This window comes from Microtus oregoni, unplaced genomic scaffold, assembly GCF_018167655.1.
Source record: "Microtus oregoni isolate MIOR12 unplaced genomic scaffold, Mior012 000005F_ref0000423, whole genome shotgun sequence".
Lineage (NCBI taxonomy): Eukaryota > Metazoa > Chordata > Mammalia > Rodentia > Cricetidae > Microtus > Microtus oregoni.
The window spans coordinates 16,299,600-16,320,964 of record NW_024543064.1 but is presented as its reverse complement, the minus strand read 5'-3'; the positions used below and the strand labels follow the sequence as shown (position 1 = coordinate 16,320,964).

Genomic DNA, 21,365 nt, shown 5'->3' with positions numbered 1-21,365 from the left:
AAAGGAGGGAGGGGAAACTGCCACCTGGCATCAGTCCTGGGCAGGCCATCCTTCTCCTGGTGTCTACTTCCCCCTGGTGGCCACCAGACTAAAGCTGGCCTGGATGTCCAGCCTGGAAGCCAGTGGCTTTCTGCAGAAGCATCTCCAGGCCATGGCGACACCTGCAGACTGAGCATCAGTGAGATGTGAGTCCAAGGCTGGCCTGGGCTGTAGAGGGAGATCCCGTCTCAGAAAATACAAAGGAAGTAGCTGGAGAAATGACTCAGTGGTTAAAAGCACACATCTCTCTTGCAAGTGACCTAAATTTAGTCCTCAACACCCAAGCTAGTGGGTCACAGCTATCACTAAATCCAGGAATCTGACAACTTCTTCTGGGCTCCATGGGCACCCAAATTTACAGTCCACATTCCCATACACAGGCAAATCATTTTAAAAATAAAACGTCTTGGGCTGGAGAAATGGTTCAGTAGTTAAGAGCACTGGCTGTTCTTCCCGAGGACCCAGCTTCAGTTCCCAGCACCCATGTGGAGGCTCACAACCATCTATAAGTACAGTCATAGGGGATCCGATTCGTCTTCTGACTTCCGAATGCCTTAATACAGTTCCTCATGTTGTGGTGACCCCCAACCATAAAATTATTTTCATTGCTACTTCATAACTGTAATTTTGCTACTGTTTTGAATCATAATGTAAATATCTGTGTTTTTCGTTGGTCTTAGGCAACCCCTGTGAAAGGGTCATTTGAACCCCAAAGGGGCTGTGGCCCACAGGTTGAGAACTGCTGGGTTAAGAGCGGGCACTAACCTTGCCATGCATCCCAGCTCTGTCCCCAGTACCCACAGCAGCTGGCTCACAAGCATCTGTAGCTCCAGCCAGTCATTAGACCTGTAATCAGGTCACACCTCCTCCCCAAATCAGGGGTTATTCCAGCCCTTCCCTTCCCAGCCACTCACAGGTCAAGTCTGAGCTGGCTGACACAGGTGCATGCCAGCTACGCACAGTCCGATTCCTAAAGGGTCAAGACCACAAGAGTAAGAGCTCAGCCTTAGGCTTACCTGTTAAGCCCCTCCTGGTAGCCCCACCCACCAAGCCTGTCGGCAAGGTGGGAGGGATTTAAGGTATTCTAGCTTTTCATAGGGTCCCAGCCCCAGCCTCACCTGCTGATTGGCAGGCACACTTCTCAGGAGCCTTGCTTCTCTTTCACCTCTTCCCCCTCAGGCTCTACAGGGAGCTGATGTCCCTGGCCTCTACAGACAACTACCAAGTATATGCGCATGCCCACACTTGGACACAAACACAGACACACATACATATAATTAAAAACAAAGAAAACTCGTTTAAAAAAGCCTAGGACCTCCCTCTTCTGACAAGAGAGATTACATCTAGGAAATTAATTCACCAGAGGAGTCAAGGATGCTGTTGTTCCACTCTTTGTAAGGAGTTGGGAGAGGGACACCGGGGGCAGCCACTTGTTTGTTGACAGCTGCTAAGAAGCCCATGCGATACCTGAACTTGTGTCTGTCTGACTCCAAAGCCTTCACTGCCCAACACCGCTTCTCAAGGTGGGTCCTTCCTGCCGCAGGAAAGTGTGGAATGGCATGGTTTTGAGCCTGCTTCTCTTACTAAACCATGACACCAGGCAGGTCGCTCAACTGCTCTGTCTCATGGGTCCCATTCCTGATGGGGTCCCCCACTGTGCAGCTTGCGTGAAGACCCTAGAGTGGTGAGGGACCGTCCTGACTTGCCCAGCCCTGTGTCACATGGGCTCAGTGGCCCAGTTTGTAACCCCAGCGACTGCGGAGGCTGAAGCAGGAGGGTTGCCTGGGTGACAGAGTTCGAGGCCAGCCTGGGTAACTTAACAGGCCTACAGGACGGCTAGATGGTCAGAGTGGAAGGCTTCTGGGAGGAGGAACCACGTTGTAGGAGTGCCTCTGAGGGAAGATGCAAATCGGCCATAAGATGCCCAGGCTCCCGGGCTGGAACTCTTTCCAGCAGACATTGGAGAGCTCCTGAAGGTTTGGAGCAGAGGTGGGACATTGATTTTAATGGACAAGTTAGCATCCACTAGGCTGGAAAGACCCTAAGAGGGGGCATGTAAGGCAGAGGGTGAGATGGGATGGGGACCCTTTGATCTCTGAGAGGCAGACTGTGGAGTGACAGTACCAAGACCATTAAGGGGTGCCAGAGACACTAGCAGGGCTCAGATATCCCAGTGCTGCTTCCCACTGTGTGCTGATGCAGAGAGGACCACAATGGAGCCTCCCGTTCATCTCTGGCTAACTGGAGATTCTTATAAATGTGTATGCATGTGTGTACATGTGTGCGTGTGCGTTTTGTGTGAGCGAGCGTGTGCGAACCCAAGGACACCCTTCAGTGTGATTTCTCAGGAACCTCATTTGAAATAGCCTCTCTCACTGAAACTGGAGCCCACCAATTTCCTAGACTGACTGGCTGGCAAGCCCCAGAGATTCATCCCCCTGTCTCTGCTTTCCCAGTTCTGGGAATACAAGTTTCTGCTGCCGTCCGTGCTCAGCATTTTTATGTGGGTGCTAGTGACTGAACTCAGGCCCTCACGCCTATAAGGTAAGGACCTCACTGACGGAGTCACCTCCCTAGCCTCTGAAAATTCATTCCTTCATTCTTTGGCTAGTACTCCTCAGCCCTCCTCTGAGCCAGGTCCTGGGATTAAGACTCAAATTACACCTCTGTCCTTTGGTCTTGAAGGTTTATTTACCCATTCATTCTGTAACATCTACAGGGTTCTGGCCTGTGCTTCAGGCAGGCCAGGGGTGACGTCAGGGGTACAGGGAAGATTGTTGGTAGGGAGGCAGGAGATTATTGAATAGGTACGGTTTGACCCTGTGATCATGTATCCATGTCAGGGAAAAGCAGAAAGCCAGTGAAGATACTGTTGGTTCCCTCTAGGCCCAGCAGGGAGTTCTTATCTGTGGCCTGCAGATGAACAATCTCATCTTGCTCCAGCTTCAAGACCACACCGCCTGTGGAAACCTGGAAGGTGTTCTGGGCATAGTCACAGAAGGTGAGGACCTTCTGCATGTGATCCCGATCCCTGCCACGCACAAGGTTCACGCACAGGTTCCCTCGGGAACTGGCATGGTAGGTGAAATAGTAGAGGCCAGGCACTTTGCAGGTGAACTTGCCGTTGCGTGGCTCAAAATTTTCATTCACGTTGGTGATCACCTTGTCAAAGCGGATGGCCTGGTCCCGTCGCAGGGGGGTGTTGATGGTCCTCAGAGCAGAGAAGGCTACTTTCTGGGTAGCCTTGTAGTCTCCCGAGTCACCTTTGGGACCAAAGGGTCCAGGGGGGCCTGGAACACCTTTAGGGCCAGCAGGGCCCTTGGGACCAACTTTGCCTGGAATCCCAGGGATCCCTGGCTCCCCTTTCTCTCCAAATTCACCATGGTCTCCAGCCAGTCCAGGAAACCCTGGAGAAACAGAATCAGGAGAAAAGAGGAAACTAGAGGTCACAGAGGTCACTGTGGAATAAAAAGGAAGAGATTGGGCCAGGACCTTGGGTGGCTCCTTGCACCTCTCTGGGTTTGACTTACTAACTATAAAATAGTGGGATTGCCAGAGAGAGCCTCCTAGTCTTCCTCTACTCCAGAGCTTTAACTCCCGGTTGGGTTTGACAATCACGGGAAACTGATGCCCAGGGGTTGAGTGAGTGGCACCTCCATGGAGAAGATGTGAGCCCTATTCTTGTCCTTAGCACACACACCCTTCCCAAGCTTAAGCCTAAAAGCAGGGGCAATGAATTCACAGCACACATGCTATCTTTTCTCTTTCTTAGCCCATGGCAGACATCCTTAATCGATCACAGAACGCCTCTGCCTACACCTAGTTGTGGATGGTAGAATTTCTCTCACATCATCACTTTACGCAGCCATGGTCCCACCACCACAAGACAGAAGGAATGTTCCAATAGAAAATCAGCCCAGTGCTGTAAGTATACGCTCTAGAGACACAGATGTGTCCCATGCAATGCCTGCCATCTTCAGCTGTGTCACCTAGACACAATGAGACACGGTCTCTGAAGCTCAACTTCCTCATCTGTGAAATAGGAATGGTTGTCTTTTGAGGAACTGTGAGGATGTAGTGGGCTTCTGAGAGAAGAGGGCTGCCACAGAGGGGGTCTCATGGCTCATGGATTAAATGAAGCTGCATTTACAGAGGAAGTTTCATAGCAAGGAGCCTCTGCAGCCCACATCTGCCCTGACTTACAGATGAGGGCAGCTGCTTACCCCGGGGTCAGGGCGAGTGCAGGACTGAGGCATTGCTGGTGTTGTCCTAGCATGGAGGAGGAGCCATTGTTTGGTCTGAACCTTACTACTGCCTGGGCTGCCTTCCCACACAATTCCTCTGTCTGCAAAAGGGCAAACGGAAGCCCTTCCTGGAAAGGTACTGGAGTCTCGGATTCTCTTGCAATCTCTAAGGTGACTCAGGAGGTAGAAGATGGGGCCATGGCCAGCAACGTTAGTGTGTTCCCAAAGTATACAGTACCTTTCTCCCCTTTTATCCCCAAAGTGCCAGGCTGACCATCAGAGCCAGGAACCCCAGGGATGCCGGGGATGCCAGGGATGGCTGGGGGCCCATTGCAGCTGCTTTGGGCCCAGGAGACGTGGAGTAAACCCAGGAGCAGCAGTAACAGTGGTGTTGAGACCCTGTGCCACCACGTCTTCATCGGTTCAGCCTCGGGGGCCTCCTACAGGGTGAGACCATGTGGAAAGTTACTGCCATGGTAGCTTCTATCATTCATTAACCCATCCCTTCATTTATGCATCTACCCATACATCTACCCATTCGTCCTTCTCCCCATCTCTCCAACTATTCCTCCACCATTTCAAACAACCATCCACCCACCTCTTCATCTGTTCATCCAGCAATCCGCCTGTCCATCCACCCATGTCTCTGACCATACATTTATCCATCATCAATCCCTTCATCCAATAATCTTGTTTCTATCAATCCACCCATCCCTCCAATTACCCATCAATCCATCTCTCCAATCACTCATCTAGTCTCCATCCACCCACCTATATTCATCCATCGTCTACTGATCGCTTCAGTCATCTATCTGCCATCATACCTATCTCCAACAATCTGTTCATTCATTCATTCATCACCTGTCTCCTCATTCATTTATTTGATATTCAGTCATTCACCTGCCCACTTCTCCATTTGTTCATCCATGCACTCATGCATCCACGTATGTATGCATGCCTGTATGCATCCAATTGTCCATCATCCAGCCATGCATTTGTCTGCCCATCTGCCCATCCATCTAATCACCCATTCATTCATCCCATCATTCAGCCATGCATTCACCTATGCATCCATGCACCCACGCATTCACGTATGTGTCCACGCATGCATCCATGTTTACAGATTGCCTTTCATACACTAGACCCTGAGGGTCCCATGACGACAAAGCAGAGATGGCCTCTGCCCCCCAAAGTCCTTTGTTACTAAGAGGAAACACTCAACAAGTACAAAAATAAACCGAGATGGACACGGACTGATGGATGCTCTGGAAGATAGGCCGTGGTGCCCTGAAGGAGGAGGGTGTGCTGGGTTAGATGGGGCTAATCTCTTGTCTTCTCCACAGGGAGAAGCTTTGCTGAAGTAAAGCTTTGCTGAGATCTGAAGGCTCAGAAGGGACTGGAGCAGGAAGGTTCCAGAAATGTATCTCAGAGGTTAAAAATACTTGTTCTTCCAGAGCACCTGAGTTCAGTTCTCAACACCTGCATCACCAGTATCTGTAGCTCCAGCTCTGGGGAATCCAAGGCCTCTGGCCTCCTTAGACACCTGCGCTCACCTGCACACCCCCACACCCACCCACACCCACAACTAAAACTAACAGAATGGTAGACATACATTCATGCAGTCAAAACCAAAGAAAATAAATCTAATTTATTATTATTATTATTTGATTAATTAATTTTTTGGTTTTGTTTCTGAGACAGGGTTTCTCTGTGTTGCCCTGGCTGTTCTGGAACTCTCTCAGTAGACCAGGCTGGCCTTGAACTCAGAACTCCACCTGCCTCTGCTTTCTGAGTTCTGGGGCTAAAGGCGTGTACCACGATGGTATGGCATAAATCTAATTTTTTTTAAAAAACTTCATTAATAATAAAATAAAAATAAAAAGTATTGCAGGATGAAAGAGGGTGGCCTGAGGCAGGATAGAGATAGACCAAAAAGACTCAGCACAGAGATTCCTAGAGGACTATGTTTCAGTGACAGAGCTGTGTGGCCCCTTTCTCATCCCAGGGAGCTGAGAAGAAAGCCACAGACTGTTTTGAGCAGGTCTGCATAGCCATTCTGCAAGCTTTTCCTCCAGGAAGCCCTCCCAGGCCATGCCCCAGTGTGCAGAGCAAAGGGTGCCCAGTCTTTCTCTCACATAGCTATGGAGACCCTGCTGAGAACAAGAAAACCTGAGCTCTTGCAGGATCTACTGCTCCCACGGCTGGGTCCTCACGGCATCTGAGAGGTGGGTTGTGATGGACTGCCCATCTCACAGATAAGGAAACATAGGCCCAACCATTTAAAAATGCCTCTCGGTGTCACCTAGCAAGCCATTCGGGGCAGGGCTATGACAGGACTTCTCTCTAGACACAGTTGACTGTTCCATAAGATGGGGACAATGCTGATCTCTCTCAAGCCTCAGACTTGGGGAGGCCTTGGCATCCTCTTGCTTGGACCATCCGACTCTTCCGCCAGCCCTAACCACAGACCCTCATCTTTTGCTACTCTAGAATGGAGCCAGACGTACTTAGCTCTAAACTCCTGCCTGCTGCCCCCTGGCTGTGTGACCTTCGGCAGGTGTTTAACTTCTCTGGTCTCTGACATGGTTCATTTCTGACTTCCAGGGCTGTCAGCGGTATTAAATGAGACTGCACAGGGAGGATTAAGGGCCCTTGGGCAGCACGTATCCTTTGCAGATACAGTCTTGTCACTCAGGACCAACCAACAATGACCTCCAAATCCAGGTGTTGAGGACATGTCACAGTGGGTGGACCAGCGAGGCCTAGGTTCTTATCCTGCCTCTGCCCTGCCCTGCTGACAGCATCAAGCTTGGTCTCTGCATGCATAAAAGGCTCTGTTCTCCCCAGAAGAGGCTTTGGAACCAGAGAGGCCAGGGAGGCCAGCAACCGGCTGCAGATGACCAGAACGCAAGAGACAGAAGTGGTATTTGGTTTAAGTCTCCATGGTTCCCGACACCACAACCTAGGTGCTCCTGTTACAGGCTACCCATCCCCTTCACCCAGGTTGCCACACTTCCACCTCTAGCTCACCCCAGAGAGCCTGTGCTGTGGATCTGGGTTTGGGCTCTGAGAATTCAGAGCAATTAATAGTTCAGGTGTTCACAGCTGGAAGCGAGGCCTTTTGTTGGCAAGTTAATCCACCTCTCTCTGCCCTGCCCTGGCGTGCTCACCTGTATACGGAGTCCTGATGTCCTGTGATAGATACTCCAGGTCAGACAGCCGTGGGTTCTCAGAGCCCAGAGCCTGGCGCTGTCTACAGGAAGCGGAAGTATGGGTCCCTAGAAGCTGGAAGGGCCTTTCCTTGGTGTCCCCTCCCAAGGCCCCACAGACTGACCCCCCACTTTCTCACTCTTCTGTCCCCCCATCCTGCTACCCTCAGGCAGTTTCAGGTCCTGTTTCTGCTCCTGGGGAGGGAATTACTGGAAACGGTGGCTGTGGCCAGCACGGTTTCGTCAACTCAGCACCCGGGCGGGAGGGGGTGAGAGGATAGCCTGTCCTTGGGGACTGTCCCCAGCAGGCTGCTCGCTTGCCAGAGCTTTGTGAGCACATGACTTCCATGGGGACTAGTGATCCTCCATGGATGCTCATCTAAGGCCTGTGCCCGGGCTTCACAGCCAGAGACCCTGATCCCTACCACAGCTCTGCCACTTGCCAGCTAAATTCTCTCAATACAGGGAAGCCAGGGGGAGCCCCAGTTTTCCCCACTATGTGATGGAGCCATGGCTATATATATTCGGGCTCTCACAAGCCTCCAGGAAGATAGAGAAGCAGGATTGGAGAACAGACAGAGCAAGCTAGCGCACCCAACCCATGAATTGTGAATGTCCCTTCGTGTCCTCGGCGTTCCCTTTCTGGCCTTATCTCTTTCTCTGCCTCCAGCTCTCCACCTCTACCCTCTTCTCTGTCTTCAGAAAATAATCTAATAATGAATTTTAAATGTATTCATTACTTATTCATTCCCCTCCTTCCACTCCCAACAGGGGCTCGGAGCCCTTGACAATAATAGCCACAGGCAGGGGTCGGTTGCATGGGGATCTAAAGTGGACAGAGCTGCAGAGGAACTTGGAGGTCACTGTGACCACCCTGTTCCTCCTTTTACATTCAGGGAAACTGAGGCTCAGAGGCAGGATCAATAGGTCTTTTGTGCTATATAGCTACAGTTACTGTGAGGTACAGCCTGGGGGAGAAGACCCCAAGTAGGAGCAATGAGTCCTTTTCTATATTTTTTGGTTGTGAGCCTAGCCTTTAACGGCCGAGCCATCTCTCCAGCCCTATGAGTCCTTTTCTATAGCTGGGATTGGACACTGAGTGTTTCTGTGGTAAATGCCATTGAAAAATCAGAGAGTCTCAGAACCCATCTCTCAGGGCAGGGCCTGAAGCCAGAGCGCTCTGGGGCCAGGGTCTAGTTGTGCTGCTGTGGCCCTATCTATGGCCAGGGATCACACCGTTCCAGGATGGATACCCAGCGGGTGCAGGCACTGGGCTTCCCTGGAAGCTCAGAAAGGGATTAGTATTCTGCTTGGGGCGTTGCCTGTGGATGGAAATGGGGCCTTAACTACAGGTAGGAGAGGGAAAGAGGAGGTAAATACAATGAAACCAGATCTCTAGGCACAAGAGAAGAGAGAGCTGAGGGCTGTGTGTTCGGGGGACCCTCGTTGTTACCTATATAGTTCTCACAGAGGGTCTTACTATGTAACCTAGGTTAGCCTCAGACTCCTGTGTCTCTGTCTCCTGCGTACTGGGGTTACAGGTATGCCTCAGGACACTCAGCCTCAGGTCCTCCTGAGGGTCTCATGGCCACCTACTCTGGAGTTGCTGGTGCCTGAGGAAGTGCCAGTAGGAAAAGTTCAGCCTGAACTTGAACCTGGAGAAGCAGCAGGGTGAAGAACAGGAAACAGATGCGGTGGGGGATTTGCGACAGCCATCTCAAGTTTGAACTCCAACTCTCCAATCATGGGGCCTTAAGCCCGTGACTGACTGGGGTTCCCTCAGCTCTTCATCAGAGATAAGAAAGCCTGCCTCCTCTGGGGCTGTTGGTGAGACAAGGCAGGAACCTTACAAGTCCAGGGCCAAAGTGCCCTCAGACACAGTATATCTGTATTTAGAGGAGCCAAGCTTGGAGCAGGCAGGGTCTATACCTGGGGCTCAGGAGCGGAGGGTCCCTGAGGCTTGGTGCCTGAGTGAGAGGTAGTGTCTCTTCCTCCACTTCCTGATAGAGGGATGACACCTACATGTGAAGAAAAATGAGAGAAACCCCAGTTGCCCAAAGAAGTCCCCTGAAATAAGGGCCTCTTTCTACTTCCTGCCTTGTCCCAGCCCTCAGAACCCACCTGCTCCACATGGCCAATAGGTATGGCGTATTCTAAGGTCTGCTCATCCTGATGTAGCAAGGACCAGGGAACAATTATGGAGGAGAAGGAGTGGGGGACGACAAACCTTGTTGTTCGTTTCCCAAGTACAGCTACTGGCTCTGTCTCCAGAGCTGACAAAAGCACAGCATTGATTTTTGTTTTTAAACCAAAGAAAATTCGAGACCAGCCTGGTCTACAAGAGCTAGCTCCAGGACAGGCTCCAAAACCACAGAGAAACCCTGTCTCGAAAAACCAAAAAAAAAAAAAAAAAAAAAAAAAAAAAAAAAAACAAAGAAAAATGAGAAGAAAGATTTATCACACGGGGCATCGCTGGGTGAACGGCTAAGTGGCTGATGGAGGGACAGCTGCGGATGCTGTGGCCAGTGACCCAGGCTGGCCCTGCCGAGTGCCCAGATGCTGTGAGCCAAACGGTTTCCTCAGCCTGGCCTTCTGCTCTGTGTGCGTGCGTGCATGCATGCATGAATGCGTGTGTGCATGTGTGTCTGTTCCCTTGCATGTGCATATGCATGCATCTTTATTTCTCTCTGTGGCATTTTATCCATTTCATGAACCTCTACTGCATGCCAGGTGGGCGTCACAGGATTCCCACAGAGGGCTGCTCACAGTCCCGTGGGGAACGCTGAACCGTGGACAAGTGACAAGGGCTGTTCTGCGGGCCATGGGACCATGTGCACCAGATTCACCCGCAGCCCACCTACTGCTGCCTTCAAACAAAAATCTAGTTTCGTTTTAAATGTCTTTAGGCTGGTATTATATACTACCAGGCTTGGGAAACTAGGCTCTAAAGAGTCCTGAATTTGAAGTCCAATGAAAAGCGTTCTAGGGACTCATGGGGGAGTCAGGGCAGGCCTCATGAAGGACGTGATCTTGGTTGAAAGACATTGCCCGAAAGTGTGTGGATAGCTTCCATAGAGTGAAGGGACAGCCAAGGTGGAGGCATTGATATGTGATGTGACCCCAGGCAGGACGAAAGGGCCAAACTGGACACAGAACAATCATTCGCCTGGGTTGAGGATGACTTATTTTATTCTTTATTGGTGCTAAGGATGCAGGCTAAGCTGCATCCTTGTGAGCCTCATGTGTCAGGCTGAGAGCCCAGCTGACTGGGACTGCTTTTCCCAGACGGGGAGGCCTCCCTTATACCTCTCTGCCCCAGACAGTTGCACGTTGTGAGTTTTTTTAAGTGGTGTATGTGTCATGGGGTGTATGCACACTATGAGTACAGGTGCCCGTGGAGTGCTGAAGAGGACATCAGACCCTTTGGAGTCCCAAGCAGTTGTGAGCTGCCTGATGGGAATGCTGGGAGCCCTCTGCACAGATAGCAAGCGCTCTTAACCACTGAGCCATCTCCTCTAGCCTGACGACTGCACTTTGCATTTTCTGAACTCAGGTACCCCCAGGGGCCTCCCTGGTCCTCTGAAGGCTGCGGTGGCCAGCCCCTGACATCAGAAATTTTATAGATCAAACGTGGCAGCTTAAGGGCAGTGATGTTTTAGAGAGCTTCCTGGGGCTCCTAGAATCTGTGTGCCAGCCGTCAGGGTGTGCTCCTCTCTGCTATCCACATGTCCATGTTCATCTCAAAGCTGGAGTGGGAATATTAGGCACTGAGAAGGACTTGCACTCTAGCTACTATGGGTTTCTATGGGCTCATTCATTTGTTCGTTAATCTGCATACTTCAGCAGTCAGTACTTCATCCCAAATCATCCCCTCACTCAGCACGAACTCACAGATGCAAAATTGTACAACCCAAGTTCAAGGCCTTCCAGTGAGAAATCCGGGCCACACATATTTAGTGACCTTTTTATTTATCTCCCCACCTGAAAACAAACAGACAGTCTCAAGGTATTGGCAAACTGCCACAGGAATGGTATCAGTAGGCAGTTCCTGAAGAAGCTGGGTCAGGACCCAGGCAGACCTCCTGGAGGAAGAGGTCAGCAGTGTGGAAGGGTCTGAGTGAGAATGGAGGAAGCCGAGGAAGTGAGGCGGGGGGCTGGGGGCTGGGGGCTGGAGCCCGCCTGCCACTCTAGTCAGGAAAGAGCAGGAAGCCCGAGAAGACGCTGTCCGAGCCCTCAGTGCCCACCATGCCGTTGTAGTCATTGACTTCCAGCCACACCTCATCGCCCCTCTGCTGCCGCAGCAGAGCTCCTCCTGAAGTGACCTGCTTGATATTGGCCATGTGGTCGCAGAAGCTGGCCACCTTGGCATGGTTGTGGTACATCTGCACGCACAGGTTGGCCGTCAGTGACGCGTGGTAGACAAAGTAGTAGAGGCCGGGCACTTTGCAGGTGAACTTCCCCGTGCTGGTGTCATAGTCCCCCTGGGGGTTGGTGATGACAGCATTGAACTTGACCAGGCCGTTGGCTGCTGGGTACTGGGAGGTCTGCCGGGTGACGGTGAACACTGACTGGTGCTTCTGCTTGTATCGGCCCTCCTCACCCGGCTCCCCACGAGGTCCCATGGGGCCTGGATCCCCTGGCAACCCGAAGGTCCCCATGGGGCCATTTTTCCCACGATGGCCAGGCAAGCCAGGCTCGCCCTTCTGACCCTTGGGTCCTCGTGCCCCTGGGATGGCTGGGATCCCTGGAAAGAGAGCAGACAGGAAGGGATAGGGAGCAGGAAAGGGGACCCCAAGTGGGTTTGGCAGTGACCTCTAGCCTATATTTCCCAGATGGCTCTGGCTAAAGGGAGGGGGCAGGGTGTGTGTGTGTGTGTGTGTGTGTGTGTGTGTGTGTCTCCTTTAGTCCTGCCCTTGGCCCATCCCTGTCTAACTTTCCAAATCTGTGGTGGAAGGAGAGGAGCCCTAGAGGCAGTGAAGGACAGTGGAACAAGAACCACTATGTGACTTTGAGCTTGATCTCTCTGGACCCCAGTTTTGACATTTGCAAAGTAGAAGCAAATCATGCATCTAAAGGATTTGGGCCTCGGTTTCCCCATTTGTAAAGCATGGCTGAGAAGGTCATCTGCTCTGGAGGTGAACGTGCACCGTGCTCAGAGAACACCAGAGCTGAGCCTGGTACCACGGAGATCACAGAACTGTCCCTGGCCAGCCTATGAGCAGGGTTTTCTAAAGTGCAGTCCTGGGGGGCCTCATGGGCTCCCGTGAAGTGAGTAATTCCTTCCAGAGTCGCAAGCTTCCATTCTGCGGCTCAGAGGAAAGAGGGCCACATTCCTCTGTCCTCGTGAGTTCTGTTCAGTCCTACCCAGCCTCCCTCATGCCCGCATGCCACTGATCCCTCAGAGAAGCATGTTCACTTGGAGGAGGGAATCACCACACCTGCGCTCCCCTCCTCCCTAAGCCTAGCTGTCCACTCCTTTCCACAGCCCTTCCCTCACACCAGAACACCCATCAGAACATTCTGGGTGACGTTCTGGCCACCTGTCCCTGGCTTCTTGATTGACAGAGACCATCAAACCTGCCAGGTGCTTAATTTTGCCACATGTGCAAACTTATTCAAAGCTGTGACACCCGGAGGAGCAGGGACTACAGCGCCTGTGTCGCAGATGTGGAAACTGAGGCACTGCGTGGTTAAGACACCTGTGCAAGCTGGCACAGGAGGTGGTGGGTGTGGCTTTGACCCTGCAGTTAGTGCACCCAGAACGACCAGGGTGGGGCACCTTTCCTAGGTGTCCACCTGCATAGTTAGCAGGCTGTTGCCTGCCCATAGGGACAGTGGTTCTCCTTAACTCACTTAATGAGGACAACAAGCTACAAGGTCACCAGAGTCAGCTGGAGGCTGAAGCCTGGACTCTGAGGACGCAGGAACCAGACCTGCCGAAAGAGAGGCCCATTGACTCACCTGGCTCACCCTTTGGCCCCGGGAGTCCATCATGCCCATCCTTCCCAGGAGTCCCCGGCAGTCCTGGTATCCCTGGGATTCCATAGCAGCTGGTGCTGGCCTGGCCCCTGAGCGGCAGAGCCAGCAGAAGCAGCAGCAGGTAGAATCCATGTTGGGGCTGGCAGCTGGGTCCTACATCCATCCTGAGGAGGGGCTGTGGGGTGGGGTAGGGAGATGCTGGTACTGAGCTCCCCACTTGCCCTTTTTCCCCTCACTGCCCTGCCCCCTTCCATAGCCCTTCACCCTGGGGAGCCCACATCCATCCACAGATGAGGGTTGGGTGGATCATGGACAGATGGGAATAGTCGGGTCTCTTCCAAGGCCCAGGACTGGGCTCAGCAAACAGAGCTAGTCCTTGTCCTATGGTTTAGGAAGGGAGCTGGACATGGGGGGGGGAATTGCATCTCACTCCCACCGGGGCAGGGTCCCAATCTCACCTGAGGGTGTCAGGCCTAATCAAGGAGATGTCCTGTTCTCCCAGGCAGGAGGACAGAATGGACAAAGAACTGCCCAGGGTAGGCTCTGGTGCCCCTCCCCCTACATCACCCTAATCCCACATCCTCTTTCCAGCAGTTTCTCCTGACTTGACACTTTCTTTTAGGTTCTGAGCCAGGCTGACCACAGTGACACCTCTGTCCACCCCTTCCTTCCCTGGCCATAGGTCATGTGTGATGAAATGGGGAAGTATCTGCTGTCCCCTCATCCTGAGAACATGAGGGTGCGTGCGTGCGTGTGTGCATGTGTGTGTGTGTGTGTGCAAGTGTATGTGTGTTGCATGTGTACATGCATAGACCTGAGCCCAGGGCACAGCTGCCCCCAGGGGCAGGGTGGCCATTGAATTTGTAGTCCCTCTACGGCATTTGCCATGCCTGAGTCCCCATGTCCTTCCATCTCCCTGAGGGGAAGTTATAGTCCGTCTTCCAGAAGAGGAGTCTGAGGCTTGCCCTAAGTCACACACTGGATGGTTGTCAGGGTGACCCCTGTGCTCATCAGCTCCCCCAAAACAAGTTTCACATGCAGCTGTCAAGTGGCGGGCTTGTTCTAGAAAGATCCACACACCCATTCCATTGTCAGGCTCGGGGAAGGATGCCAGGGTGAGCTTGCTTTGCCTCAGTGCATCGGCTGGTCTGGCTAGAGAGCCGGAGCCTCAGCTTTTCCTTGCTGGTGACTCCCTGATCTGTAGACACATCGCTGCTCTGCAGGCCCATTTCCCCACTGTTTGTGGGGAGCCAGGGCATGACTGGTACTAGCTGTCTCTTTCCTGGTCTCCCATCACCTTGATGCGCATCCCCAGCCCCATCATCCTGACCCCCACCTTGGCTCTGGTCGTAGGGCTTGTGGTGGTCAGGCCAGATGTCCCCTTGTCTATTTTTTCAAGTGAAACTTTTAGGATAAAAGGAAGTTTGGAGTGGCAGAGTATCCCAGCCTTGCCCCTTTTATTACTTGGGCTTGGGTAGGGTTCCGTGTAGGTCACCATGCATGTGCTACACCCTGGTCCACGCTAGCAGTCCAGGCTGCCTAGCTAAGTGGTTCTAGGGGTCTTGTTTTTCCAGTCATTCTGAAGATTCCTCCCCGTATAGCCCAGGATATGCCGTGAGGCCAGGGTGAGGACCCACTGGCATCCCAGGGCTGGGAGGAACAGACATAGTATGTTCTGCATTGTGGGAATGCTGTAATGGACTCTCCTCTTTTCTGTCTTGGTTGCCTCTGGGCCATGTTTATCTCATCCAGCAGGTGGCAGTCTCGGTCTGTGCTCAGCCCTCTCTGCCCCGCCCACCTTTCTGCCTGGCACAGCTTCCAGTCTCAGAGGAACTGAGATTTGCAGGTGAAAGGATGAGACAGGCTGGAATGCAGGCTCAGGAGGGGTTCAACACTCCTCCCTACTGGTTCCTACATTGCCCCTCCTTTCAGGACCCCACAAAGTGAAGGGAGCCCTCCACTCTGGGGCCAGACAGCCTGGTTTAGATCCTCCATTTTCCAGCAAGGTGGTTTGACTCCTGCTTCCTTTCACGGAGCCCCAGTGCCCGCAACTGTTTGCATCCCACGCCTATGCGAAGCCAGCACATGGGGTCCTCAAAGCCAATGTCTTTCCCAGCCTGTGGGGGTGTACATTTAGGGGTCAGGGAGAGCTAGGGACAGAGTGGATGGAGGAAAAGTCAAGGAGCTCTGAGGGTCATGTGGTGGCCTGGAGCTGAGAGGGCCCACTCTCCCTGGAGTGTCCCACTTCTTTCTGACCTCAGAGGCTCCTAGCTGGAGGGACGGGACATGCAGGATGTGTTGGGGATAGCTCTGAGACCAGGGGCACCAGCCAGTGAACAGGAGGGATCATCATCCCTGACTCTGAAGTGTGAGCACACGGGGTAGGGGTTAGTGTGGGAGGAAACACAGGCTTTCTTACTGCTGTGCATGTGCGAACATGCACATCTATCACAGGTGTGCAGGAGTGTGTGCGCGTGCATATGTGTATTTGGAGAAATAACGTGTGTGTGCACGCGCAAGTGCACATGCACGCGTGTGTGCTTGGAGAAGTAACTAGTGTGTACCTCTAAGGTATACCTAGTGTGCTAGGAGGAAGTCTATGGGTTCATGTTTTGGTGAGGAGTGGGTGAGTCTCAGCCCAGGAATGGGGGACAGTGTAAGTCTTGAGGGTAGCGTGTGATTGCTGTGAAACTGGGTGTGTAAGGCTCCGTGTGCGATTGTGTATGAGACCGTGATTGTGGGAATACTCTTGAACATGCAGCTTCCTCATCCGCTCCCCCTCCCCCCTCCAGGCTGCAAAGCTGTCAGGATAGTCTGCTTGGAAACTCCTCAGGAAACCCAGCTCTGGGAAAGACTGCTGTGTGTCCCTGAGCCCCTTGTTTGCCCTCTCTGAGCTGGGCTGGCAGAAGCACTGGTGGGATTGATCCAGCATAGCTGGGAAGACTGGGAGGGGGTTGGTCAGCCAGCCCGACATCAGCCCAGCTCCTCCCCTGAGGTGATGACCTGGGGCTTGATGGCCCCTGCTCCAGCCTCAGTGCCATCATCTTGGACACACGGTAAGAACACCCACCTTGGCACTTGGCTAGCAAGATGGAACAGAACAGAACAGCAATAGGCCCTGCCTGCAGTTTTCACACACTGATCCACAGCAGCCCCACCCCCAACCCTGCATCAGAGCTTCCATTACCAGCACCATTTAGCAGATCTGTAAACTGAGGCCACTCCGTGTGATCTGGCAGCTAGCAGGGGGTGACATCTAGATTGGAGCCAGGCTGATATCCCCTTGCCCCCTGCCCACCTTTGTGTACAGTGCTAACACTGCAGTCTCTCAAGCAGTCAGCAATGGCTGGTTTTATGCCTCCTTCCTGCCCAGTGCCCAGAACAACCACTACACCTCACGCCACAGATACAGATGGGGTCATTTATTCCAGAAAATGCTTGAAGAAACCCCTGGGCCGTGTGCAGAGAAGCACCAGTCCTCAGGGTCCTCCAAGCCAGCCCTGCCCCCGGGCAGCTGAATCCCAGGTTCTAGTTCCTTCCCTGAGCAGAGAGAAGGGGTCCAGGGCAGGGTCCCCTAACAGGGAGTGGAGGAATGTGGGGTGGCTCTCCAGCTCAGGCTGAAGGGAAAATGAGAAACCCACTGAAGATGCTGTCGACTTCAGGACCTTGGTAAATGCGACCCTTTTCGGGGTCCTTCTCGATCCACACTTGGTCCCCCCTCTGCAGCTGGAGCACAGTACCCCCTGAGATCACCTGGAAGAGCCCCTTGCTGTTGGCATCACAGAAACCCAGGGAACTCCTGTCTCGGCCCTGGGAGGAGGACTTGATAAACAGACAGAGATCCCACTTGGAGGTCACTTGGAAGGTGAAGTAATAGAAACCAGGCACCGCACAGATGAAGCGGCCCGTGTTGCTCTGGTATGGGCCCTCCTCGTTGGTGATGACCTGGTCGAAGATAATCACATGGCCATTTGTCAGTGGGTTCTTCCGAATGGCTGAGAAAGCTGGCCTGGGCTGGTCTCTGATATTGCCTGGGTTGCCTTTGATGCCCTTCGGTCCTGCGGGGCCTCTGCTCCCCGGGGGCCCAGTGGGCCCTGGGAACCCCATGTTGCCGGGTTTTCCAGGGATTCCATCCTCCCCCTGGTCTCCTTTAAGGCCTCGGATGCCCGTCCGGATGCCAGGAGCTCCTGTGCGGAAAGAGCAGATTGGTGGATGAGGGCATCATGGGTATGGAGTCCAGAGCTGCCAGTCCTCACAGAAAAAGCCTTTGCTTTAAAGAGACTGAGTCAGACTGGTCTGACTGGCTGTGTGGCGCTGGGCAAGCATCCCAACCTCTCCGAGCCTCTGCTTCAGCCACAAAAACAGGGCTAAGCAAAGGCAGTCCTGTGACAGACCCCGAATTCTAGGAAATGTGGGGCTCTCTGACTGCTCAGTTGAGTTCTGCCCATGACTGTGTCACCTCACATGTCTCCAGGTCACCAACTCCTTTCTCAGATTTGGGACCTTAGACGGGGACAGGGTGTGTGTGTGTGTGTGTGTGTGTGTGTGTGTGTGTGCTTGTGTGTCAAATTGTCAGTGTTGGTGAGGGTCCCTTTCAGCCTGCTGAAGACTCAGAGACGGAGGATGACAGGGGACTTTCCTTCCTCCCTTCTAGTCCCCCTCAAGGTGTTCTAACAGAGTAGCGTGGGCAGGGGGGCAGGGATAGAGTAGGGGGCTGGAAGGAAGCGCGAAGAGCGGTTGTTATTGGCTGATTTTTCTTACATGGTTTTTGGTTTCTTTTTTTTGTTGTTGTTGTTTGTTTTTGTTTATTTGCTTGTTTGAGACAGAGTTTCTCTGTGTAGCCCTGGCTGTCCGGAGACTCACTTTGTAGACCAGACTGACTTTGAACTCACAGAGATTCATCTGCCTCTGCCTCCAGAGTGCTGGGATTAAAAGTGTGCATTACCACCACCCAGCCTAATTTTTTGTTTGCTTGCTTTTGGGTTTTTATTTTTGTTTTTGTCTCTTTTACAGGCCAGGCAGGGCTCATTGCTATGGGTTGACTTTTCCCTACACCCCAGGCAGGGTTCTGCCTCCATTTTACAGAGAGGGTCTGTAACTTGTTTGAAGTCAACCAACAAGGCAATGGCTCCTGACTGCAGATTCTAGGCTCTGTTATTTAGACCTTTGGCATCCATCCTCCATGTAGCCTATTCTGCAGAGGAGGAAATGGGAGGGTCATGGAGGAGCTAGAAGGGTCACAGGGAGGCCTGGGGTCAGGGACAAGGTCCCAGAGAGAGAAGGCTGGGCCCACAGTTCCCGGGAGAACTGCACATTGTGATGGCTTCCTGGAACCCAGACACACCACTGCTTCTCAGGACCGTCCCTAGGCCATTGCTTTGAGAACGGCAGGATGGGGCCCAGGAGAGAATTCTTACCTGGTTCCCCTCTCTCTCCTTTGAGACCCGGCCTCCCTGGGCGGCCAGGATTTCCTGCAGCCCCATCCTTCCCATTGGGTGCTCGGCAGACATCCTGGGTCACTGTGGATACCAGGGTCACGGCCAGCACACAGGCTACCAGCCATCCCTGAGAGGCCTCCATGACGTCCCTGTAGAGACACACAGGAATCCTGGGCAGGAGGACAACCAGAATCACATCTGTCCCACAATGAATCCCACAGGCAAGGTTCTGGGACCCTGTCTGGAGCCTTCATGTCCTCCCATGATTTACACATGTCCTCAGCACCTGTAATCAGTCATAAGTCCCTAACCCTAGCCCTAATAATAACCTTGATCCCTAGCCCTAACCATAAGCCCAACCTTAGCTCTGACCTTAAGCCTAACACCCAGTCCCTACCCTAAATCCTAATCCAAGCCTATAGGTGTTAGCTCTAGCTTTAATCCTGACCTTGACTTTAACCCTAACCTTAATCCTACCTCCTAGCTCTAGCCTGGATCCTAACCCTGACCCTGGTCCCGACTCTGATCTTAACCTTAGTCTTGATCCTGACCTTGACCCCGATCCTCACCCCAGCTCCAAACCCCAACACCTTTCCCCCTGCACCTGCTCAGCGCATGATCCAATACCCACATAGACCTCCCCGCTCTGTGGACACGCAGGCTCACATACTCCCACACATGATGGATCTCATTGAACAAATATTTACCGAGCGTCAGCACTGTTTTAATTACAATCTCCGGCCCAGATGGCAGGCTATGCACACTCACAAGCTTTCACAGACATCTGCCGGCTCCCCGGCAGCCTCGGCCCCCTTTCTACATCCATACACGGACTGACTGTCACTGCAAACCCCTCTGCTGGTCCAGCTGCCGGACTCTGGCTCCCCCACCCACCTCTTGGCTTTCTGTGGTTTTTGATGGAAGAGAGACAGGACCCATTAACTCTGTTAGAACCGTGGGTCTGAGTTCTCTCACCTCACCTTCCCCCCAAGCTTTGGCCAGAGGATAGGATCCCTCCACCCGTCAGGTCTGGGTCTTAAATCAGTACCCCCCACCCCATACATCCTTCTATAGAACCAGCTAACAGCAATGTTCTTCCCTCCCTGCCTCAGTTATCCAGACTGGTCCAGCTACCTTGTTATCCAGACCGGTCCTGCTACCTTGTTTTCCCAGCCCCCTCACCTGCCTCCGTGGTCTGCTCAAACTGGATGTTCTGGTACTTTGCTGGTGGTGGGACACCCATCAGCAGAGGGTGTCACCAGGGTGCCGCTGAGTTTCACATCCTTTCCCACTTCCCCTTCTTGGAATCTGCCCCCTGAACTTCCCCAGGGCCAGACACCAGGCATGGAAATTTTAAGCAAACCTCAGCAAGACTGGGACACGGGATGTCCTATCCCAGCCCCAGTTACGAGGAGGGGGCTCTGGGAGAGCAGGTTGGGGCTTTGGGATCCAGAGAAGCAAAGAACATCAGGGCAGAAGGAATCTGTCTTCGAATCAGTAACTTGGGGGCCTTTATTCTTGATTAGGGAAGACACAAGAGTTCATGGCCAAGTGCTTGTAAAATTCAGAGAAGGAACAAAGAGGCTGCTGGGAGCAGAGAGGACAGACCACTGAGAGGTGGAGGCATGCGGCAATCGGTTTCAAGCTCACCACTTCCTAGTAGCTAGTCTTTAGGAAGTTGCTACATCTCTTCACTCTCAGTTTCTCTTTCTTCCATTCTCTGTCTCTCTCCCTCCCTTCCCTCCTTCCCTCCTTCCTTCCTTTCTTTTTTTCCCTTTGTTTTCTTTAAACAGGGTTTCTCTGTGTAGCCCTGGCTGTCTCTGGAACTCACTCTGTAGACCAGGCTGGCCTCTGCCTCCCGAGTGCTGGGATTAAAGATGTGCGCCACTGCCGCCCAGCTACCCAAGTCCTTTAAATCAATATTTAAAACAAAAACAACATGGCCACAAGGCTGGCATGCGCTTCAGCTTGGAGACTTACCTGACATGTATAAGGTCTCAAGTTTCATCCCAGCAATGTTTTTCTTTAAAAAAAAAAAAGACATATTTGTTTATGCAATATTTGCATACATATTTGCAGGGTTTTCTTGCTGTTGTTTAATATACCATTACATCAAGTAAAGTGGCACATGCCTGTAATTCCAGCACTGGGGAGGCAGAAACAGGAAAGATCAGGAACCCAAGGCCACCTTGGTGAGTCTGAAGCTAGCCTGGGCTACATGAGGCCCTGTATAAAGGAACAACAGAAACCAAAACAAGGGCCAGAGAGATAGATGTCTCAGCAGGTAAAGACACTTGCCATCAAGGTTGGTGACCTGAATTGGCTTCTGACCTCCGCTTATGGTACACAAGCACTCCTACACGTGCCTAAATAAATAAGCAAGCAAATCTAACAGAAGTTTCTTGGAACATGTCAGCTTTTGTGGCCTAGGAAGGATGAGACCAGCAGAACTTCAC

At 52.5% G+C, this 21,365-nt stretch overlaps 3 protein-coding genes across 5 annotated transcripts; all 3 read right to left on the bottom strand.

Annotated features, from left to right (window-relative positions):
• Positions 1 to 2,714: 2,714 nt before the first annotated feature.
• C1qb (complement C1q B chain) lies at positions 2,715 to 7,612 on the bottom strand. The gene is made up of 3 exons (XM_041652536.1): positions 7,454 to 7,612; positions 4,522 to 4,723; positions 2,715 to 3,446 (listed from the first exon to the last, which is right to left on the bottom strand). The coding sequence occupies exons 2-3, from the start codon at positions 4,700 to 4,702 to the stop codon at positions 2,866 to 2,868; spliced, it is 762 nt and encodes a 253-aa protein (XP_041508470.1). The 5' UTR covers positions 4,703 to 4,723; positions 7,454 to 7,612; the 3' UTR covers positions 2,715 to 2,865.
• Positions 7,613 to 11,456: 3,844 nt separating this feature from the next.
• Positions 11,457 to 14,061, bottom strand: C1qc (complement C1q C chain). Its single transcript, XM_041652459.1, has 3 exons — positions 13,930 to 14,061; positions 13,454 to 13,646; positions 11,457 to 12,236 (listed from the first exon to the last, which is right to left on the bottom strand). The coding sequence occupies exons 2-3, from the start codon at positions 13,632 to 13,634 to the stop codon at positions 11,680 to 11,682; spliced, it is 738 nt and encodes a 245-aa protein (XP_041508393.1). The 5' UTR covers positions 13,635 to 13,646; positions 13,930 to 14,061; the 3' UTR covers positions 11,457 to 11,679.
• Positions 14,062 to 16,878: 2,817 nt separating this feature from the next.
• C1qa (complement C1q A chain) lies at positions 16,879 to 20,205 on the bottom strand. 3 transcript variants are annotated; one of them, XM_041652480.1, is made up of 3 exons: positions 20,092 to 20,205; positions 18,889 to 19,058; positions 16,879 to 17,658 (listed from the first exon to the last, which is right to left on the bottom strand). In XM_041652480.1, the coding sequence occupies exons 2-3, from the start codon at positions 19,049 to 19,051 to the stop codon at positions 17,084 to 17,086; spliced, it is 738 nt and encodes a 245-aa protein (XP_041508414.1). In that variant the 5' UTR covers positions 19,052 to 19,058; positions 20,092 to 20,205; the 3' UTR covers positions 16,879 to 17,083. The 3 variants fall into 3 exon arrangements, with proteins under 3 accessions (XP_041508414.1, XP_041508413.1, XP_041508415.1); XM_041652479.1 differs by having other exon boundaries at positions 18,889 to 19,079; positions 20,092 to 20,189; XM_041652481.1 differs by lacking the exon at positions 20,092 to 20,205 and adding an exon at positions 20,044 to 20,072.
• Between the last annotated feature and the right edge of the window lie 1,160 nt (positions 20,206 to 21,365).